General features: G+C 40.1%; 1 protein-coding gene across 1 annotated transcript; it reads right to left on the bottom strand.

Annotated features, from left to right (window-relative positions):
* Window positions 1-3: 3 nt before the first annotated feature.
* ppan (peter pan homolog) lies at window positions 4-7,287 on the bottom strand. Its single transcript, XM_082178454.1, has 12 exons — window positions 7,119-7,287; window positions 6,784-6,954; window positions 6,597-6,698; window positions 5,503-5,553; window positions 5,141-5,311; window positions 4,900-4,976; window positions 4,608-4,715; window positions 4,300-4,423; window positions 2,976-3,054; window positions 2,751-2,880; window positions 691-854; window positions 4-609 (listed from the first exon to the last, which is right to left on the bottom strand). The coding sequence occupies exons 1-12, from the start codon at window positions 7,131-7,133 to the stop codon at window positions 173-175; spliced, it is 1,629 nt and encodes a 542-aa protein (XP_082034580.1). The 5' UTR covers window positions 7,134-7,287; the 3' UTR covers window positions 4-172.
* Window positions 7,288-7,349: the final 62 nt, after the last annotated feature.

Raw genomic sequence — 7,349 nt, 5'->3', positions numbered from 1 at the left:
GAGTGACAGTTTGAACATTTATTGGCAATTGCATCCAACTCTGTGAACATTTATACAAGGCACAAGTCTGACATTACGCAGAATTATTGCTGATGTTTGCATGGAAATGATACATCAGACTTGACGCATCAGTGAAGCAACAGTCCCATCTTGTGGTTAATTTTCGTTTCCTTTAGCTTTTTCCTTTTTTGTGCCTGAAGTCCTTTTTTCCTTCAGCGCCTTTCTGGCGTTTCATACCAGCACGTCCTTTAAATGTTTTCTGTCCGCCGTACTTCTTCCCAGTTTCTCCTTTTTTCTGCCCTGCAAATCTATTTCCCTTTCCCCCTTTTGTACCAAACCTCTTGCCTCCTTCACTCTTCCTAAACCTGTTTCTCCCCTCTACCCCTTTTCTATCCCCAAACCGCTGCCCACCAGCTTTTCTATCCCCAAACCGCTGCCCACCAGCTTTTCTATCCCCAAACCGCTGCCCACCAGCTTTCTTTCCCCTATCAGGCGACTTAAAACTCTTCCTGTCTTGGGGAGGGCCCTTCCCCGGTGACAGCTTCCTCTTTTTGAAGGGTTTGGGTGACTGTCCAGGGCCACGCTTCCTTTTTGCACCAGGAAACATGTCTGAGATGGAGTCAAAGAACAAAATTACCACCACTGCAAATGATAAGAGTAAAACTTAGCAAATTAGGTATGAAATGATACCTTCATCTGGTTCCTCCCCTACAGCCTGTCTGTAATAATCTGCTTCGTCCTCAGACTCCTCGGCTGGAGGCTTATCCTCCTGGTTCCCAGGATCCTCCACTTCATCATCAGACACCTGCCCTTCCTGCTGACCCTTTCTCTTGATTCCCTCCAAGCTCCTTTTCCTTTAAGAAATGAAGTACTTTTAGGACCAAATACTATATCATTAACAAAGACACCATATTTACCATAGATATAATACTGTTTACAGCCGTTCATGAAGTTTCAGGAGCTGAAACCCAATTAGTAAGGGGCGTTACGTTTCTGACACGTGCTCCAAATGGTTGACGTTTTATTTTGCAGGTCAATTTGACCCATTTTGATTTGAGTTGTTGGAAATACCTGTTAACCTATGGTGCCATGAACATGAACTTCTATCTGTACCATTTTGACTTCTTTGCTTTGCTATTATTCTCTTGCACTGACTCGTTCATGAAAACAGGTCAGGGGTAAAAAAGGTGAGAAGGATGCGGCAGCAAAAAATCCAATCAATTTATATATATATAGTGCTTTTTAATGTTAAATTCATCAATCTGGTGAAAATTAAACAAAGAAAAAATTATTTTAGTTACAGTGTCTGTCTACATTACTACTACATAATAATAGTTATAATATTAATCCCATGATAGTAATAGCCATATATTGTAAAACAAATGCACTGAAAAATAAAGGAAACTTTCATAATTAGTTTTGTACTAATTTCTATACTTGAAAGAGTATATTTCTAAACTTCACATTAAAGGTGTGATTGGGCTAGCCCAGTGTCAATCAAGAAAAGAACCAAATGGGCCGCTGATCTACGTGTTTCATGGGGTGTCAGAAAAAAAAACAACTAACGCTGACTTTTTATTGACCAATGCATTACACACTAATTACGCACTAACCCAGCGCCGCCAATTAAGCAAAACAAAACGAATGGGCCGCCGATGTACGAGTTTTATGGGCCGTTAAGACAAAAAACGAAACAAAAAAGTATGAGATGTATCGGCCCAAAAAGCACGTCGGCCCACCGGGAATCTCCCGGTAGTCCCGATGGCATTAGCCTACATGCCAGGACGTCACAAAACAAAATCCTACCTGTAGCCTTTCACCATCCACTTATTTAGCTGCTGTTGCATCAATTGACATGCCATCTCCTTTCCTCTCTTTCTTTTTCTACGTTTAGCCCCCGACTCGCGGTGTTAAAGACTTTGAAAACAATTCTGCCCTACTCTGACTCGGATTGGCTGTCAGGTTTCGGCATTAGGAATGATGATTGGTTTTTTAAAGCTGCTAAGTTTATGGTAACTATAGAGATATGGCGGGTAAATGCTGGCCACGACCACGACCCCCCCTCCCACCCCATAAGTATTTTCTCATCGGATCTGCACAAATCACGTAGGTGACCCATTTTGGTTTTAAAACGGCGAATTTCGCCGAAAGGTGAGGAGTTTTCATGCCTGCAAGATGAACAGCCAATCAGAGTACACTCTCTCACCGACGGCCCGGAAAACAGCCAACGAGGACCAATTTCAGCTGACAGTGCGGAACACACTGAGAAAACTTAGTTGGCCCGACGCACAAAAACTGGTGTGTTCCAGTCTTTAAGCCAAAGTTTAAATCCCCTCTGGCTAGCGCACTTCCCATAATGTTTACTCATTAGGTCAGTAGGCGAAGAGTAAACAGTCCTTTGTGGCTGTTCGAAATCATTCGACCACATGAGCATTTACACCACGAAAGCAATCCGGTCTAATGTGTTTTCGACTACCTGGACTTTCAACTAAGTGGGCAAGCTCAAAAGGTTTTAGACCCCATTTACACCTGTATTTAGCGCCTTCCACTTGTAACCGATCGACCAAAATGTATACCAGGTGTAAACAGGGCCTGAGAAGGCGGCTTTTTGGAAAGGTGGCTTTAAAGAAACAGGAACTAAAATACAGCTTTTCAAGGCAGAGTGTGAAAAGAGGGGCTGCAACAATGTAGAGTGGAAGATTTTTATTTTTTTATTACTTTTAATCATGTAAATGCATTCTAGTACTCACTTGTTCTGATCGCGTTTTTCTTTTTTTAGAGCAACGTTCTGTTCTTGTTTTCTCTTCCGCTCTGCTTTCTCTTTCAGACGGGCCTCCTTCCTGTTCAGCATCTCCTGAAGCTCTTCCTCCGTTTTTGAGACTGCAGACAGAGCACAATTTGGACTAGCTCAGGATTACGCTCAGTAATGGTTATGTTTTGTTTCTAGATGGTCTCTTACACAAAGCTATACTTACTTGTGGAATGATAAAGCACATTTCCTTCTCCCATGCCTTCTAATATCTTCACCAGCTGTAGAGTCATTCTGGGGCCAATCTATAGCAGAACAGACACCCATCATGTTCCAAACCCAAGTGAATGGCCAAATCAAGCAGCGTTTTAAAGGGTTAGTTCACCCAAAAATGAAAATTATCCCATAATTTACTGACTCTCAAGCCATCCTAGGTGTATATGACTTTCTTCATTCAGCCAAACAATCTAGAGTTAACTTAAATAATATCCTGTCTCTTTCAAGCTTTATAATGGGAGTGAATGGTACCTGAGAATTGTTTTGTTTTTTTTACAATTGTTTTTGAGAAAAAAAAAGAAAAAAAACATATTAAAGTGTAACCCATAACCCATTCAGCCACCCACCGACCGGGTGGACTTGTACTGTGCTAAGGAATTGCAAGACATTGCAGTAGAAAAGGTAAAAAAATTAAATACCTAATCAATAGTTAAATAGAAAAATATACATAAACACAAAATAAATTTTACATCAAAAAGAAGAAACAAAGGATTTAACAATGTCAAAAGTTGCAATGGTACCAGAGATTCTGAAGCCCAAAAAAGCACATCCATCCCTCATAAAAGTAATCCATACAGCTACAGCTAAAGACCTTCTGAAGCAAAGCGGTGTGTTTTTGTAAGAAAAATATCCATATTTATAATTTTATAAACTGGTATAATAACTGGTTTCCGGTAACGGCAGTATGCAAGTCGAGTGACCTCTGACCTGACACATGACTTATGATGTAGGAGTAACATAAGCTTAGGTGAGAGCTGACACTTCCCGCAGTTCAAACAAATAGGACTGGGCAACAAACTCAAGCTCCTCTTCTCTTATAACGAAATTTTAGACTTCTAATTCTGACCGGTGTTTCGTTTTGCTCTACCCTCTGTGCTTCCACGTTCGTCAACACGTCATGCATCGGGTTCGCTGGAACTAGACTCGTGTAGAGCCAGTGAATAGAGTTTATAAAGATGTAAATATGGATATTTTTCGTACAAAAACGCATCGCTCAAGATGGCCTTTATTAACCCCCTAGAGACATGTGGATTACTTTATGAATCTTCAGGCTTCAGAATCTCAGGTACCATTCACTCCCATTATAAAGCTTGGAAGAGCCAGGATATTATCTAATATAACTCAAGATTGTGTTCGGCTGAAAGAAGAAAGTCATATACACCTAGGATGGCTTGAGAGGGAGTAAATTATGGGATAATTTTCCTTTTCGGGTGAACTAACCCCTTAAGGTATCACATGTGACTTGACTAGTGGCTTGCAAGGAGTTTCCTCACCTCAGTTAACCGAACTGCACTCTGCTGAGAAGCCATGTTCCCACGACCCGAGTACACCTGAGGAAGCTCCGTGATGTTGTGATCCCCGTCCTGCTCGGCCTCGCTCTCAGAAAGGTTGACGCCTCTGTGAAAAGTGCAATGGACAACAAAAGTGTGACTTATAAAACCACTTACTTAAAATACAAATATAAGTATGAAGCTGGTGCATCAGAACGTTTACTTTGAAACATCACTGTTCCATCAATTTTAATACATTTCATCATATGCATCAAATTATGCCAATGATCTCCAGCTCATGGAAGACTAACTTCATGAGGAGCTCACTGATGTCCTCCAGCTTGCTCATGTTGGGGAACTTCTCCTGCATGAGCTTCTTCACCCCTCGACTCATGCCCACGGGCACCACCTTCAAGCTACTGCGGAAGGACATGGAAAGGGTTAGGAGACATCGTAACAAACCTCACAACACAGCATTTGTTTTAGGGTGCATCAGTGCGTTTACTTTGAAAACAATCACAGGAAAGTCATGTTTCAAATTTTCATCATGTGCACATTTACTTTGTTACAAAAACAAAACAAAAACAAACCCAGGCTACTTACTAATGACGAAACTCCACCTCCTGAGACACCGGATCGTAATTTAACAGCACACATCTTTTTATGCAGTTGAGGTTGAGCTGAGAGATTAGAGGTTAATGATTAAAACAAGCACGAAACCTTTATATTATTTTACCACTAAGAAGACAAAAATATCAGCTGGTTGTACACTTCACAGATCTCAGAAGACTATACTTTCATCATGAGTTAAGAAACGTTTTACAGCTGTGAGCGAGCGAGTTACCTTGTGTACGTTGATCGAGGGGAACATGTTCTGGAACATGGTGGCCATCAGCTTGACATGCATGCCCTCTATGCCAAAATTATTCAGCACTAGCAAAGGATGATGGGTAAACTGCTGGTCATGCATCCTGTGCCTCTTTAAAGATGAAACTACATCTTTGATGAGTGTGTACTGGAACAAAGAGACAATTTGCTTTTAGAACAAATTAATTTAGAAGAGCATTCATAATGCGTTCAAAGTGAGACTAGACACGTCAGAACGTTTACTTTGAAGAGACATCACTCAACAGTCAAAATACTAAAATGTCATCATCTGTGCCCTCGAATATGAGAAATCAAACCAAAGAAATTGCATTTATATACCTTTGCAACACGGAAATATAACGTTGGACCTTTGGGAAGCCGAGCAAGCCTCTGTGAAGAAAGAGTTTGTTAACATACTTTATTTAAAAAAAAAACACTGAGAAGATGATCCATCCATGAACATGAAACAGCAAAAAAGACATTTACCTTATGTAGGAAGCCATACTATATACTTAATACTACAAAGTCTCAGCCTTCAGTACCTCATTGCTTTTATTATCATTTTAAAAAACATTCCTGCAGCTCAAAAATTAGAGCATGGCATTAGCAACACCAAGGTCATCGGTTTGACTCCCAGGAAAAGCAAGAACGGATAAAAGAAATTATTTAACGTAATTTGCTTAGGATAAAACCGTCTGCTGAATGCATAAATGTAAATTCATTAAAGTCATAATGTAACAGAAGTAGCGAAAAATCTTTTCTTCTGTTTTATGAAATACATTTGAGTGAAACAAATTATCAGAAAAAACTTTAGGGCAGGGTTCTGTGTGTTGGTTGTTGATTGGATGGTGGAATATCTAAAAATTTTAATTCTGTCATCATCTACTCACCCTCAAGTTTTTAAACTTGTATGAACTTCTCTCTTCTGCTGAACACAAAAGATGATATTTTGAAGAATGTCGTAACCAAACAGTTGATGGACCCCACTGGTTTCCATAGTAATTTTTTTCTCCATACTATGGACATCAATGGGGACCATCAACTGTTTGGTTACCCATAATCTTAAAAATATCTTCTTTTGTGCTCATACAGGTTTGGAACAACATGAGGGTGAGTCAATGATGACAGAAGTTTCATTTTTGGGTAAACTATCCTATCCCTTTAATGCAAGCATGTAGTCAAGTGTAAGATGGGGGCGGAGTTTAAGCAGATTAAATGATTGGAGAAGACTGACAAACGTCATCAGAGAGAATTCTGTCTTTTCACTGGAAGACGGAGTTGACATTTTTGTTAAAAAAATTAACAAAACAAAAAAGAAACAAACAAAAAAATAACAAAAACTATAGACAGAAGTATTGTTCACAACATGAGTAAAAAATATGCATTTAGAAAATAGATAGTGAATTTTGGCCTCATAATGCAACTATACTCACCATGTTTACACAATGATCTGTTTTGGTAAATATTGAGAAGTGTGTGATTCCTAACGGTCCGGCCACAGCAACGAAATCTTTCAAAATGTTTTTCTTCCGCACCTGCAAAACATGTCACAGGTTTCAGTGTATGATCATGAGACTTTGAATGAGCGCAGAGTTGAGCAGGAGTAATCGCGAGGTTCACCTTTAATGATCTGGCAGTGAAAGGCTCCATGACTCGTCTCATGTCCAACACCAGCTGACCGACATTCTTGCCGATCTGACCCCGTTGAAACACGAAGGTGTGCGGCACAGTGGAGTAAGACTCCTCCGCCAGAACGCTGGCAGCCTCGCGGGCTTTCTTCTGGTTCTTAGTCTATGAGACAAAAACAGAAGTGTAACAAATAACTCTTCTCTTTATTTTACTGTCATTTGCATCGTCACAATTACGACATTTAGAGACACTGCACACATAAAGACAGGCTGACTAGCCCTGTCTCGTAGTCTACCGTAACCCCTGGAAGCAAGTTAAACACATACCTTTGTTTTCCCCATTTTTTATAGAACAGTACAACTTTTCCAAACTTAGAGTGGAAAACTGAACCTGAGTTTAACGCGAAAATCTTTGCTAAAATATCTCACATGTCTTGTTAACTAGAGTCCATCTTGAAATTGAAAATCCTGGAACTCTGTTAACCATGTGGCGTGGTTGCGCATGCGCAGAAGCAATGTATTGCACGCTGTTCGCACGATGCATGTTTGATTGACATG

This window comes from Leuciscus leuciscus (genome assembly GCF_965113295.1).
Source record: "Leuciscus leuciscus genome assembly, chromosome: 1".
NCBI lineage: Eukaryota > Metazoa > Chordata > Actinopteri > Cypriniformes > Leuciscidae > Leuciscus > Leuciscus leuciscus.
Note: the sequence above shows the minus strand (reverse complement) of the source record. Positions and strands in the feature narration are given on the sequence as shown.

Coding starts and splice junctions, on each gene's coding strand:
- ppan (XM_082178454.1), bottom strand. Junction 4,716..4,899: donor GAGGTGGAGTTTCGTCATTA/GTAAGTAGCCTG, acceptor GTCCTTCCGCAG/TAGCTTGAAGGTGGTGCCCG. Junction 855..2,750: donor GAAAAACGCGATCAGAACAA/GTGAGTACTAGA, acceptor CATTTCTTAAAG/GAAAAGGAGCTTGGAGGGAA.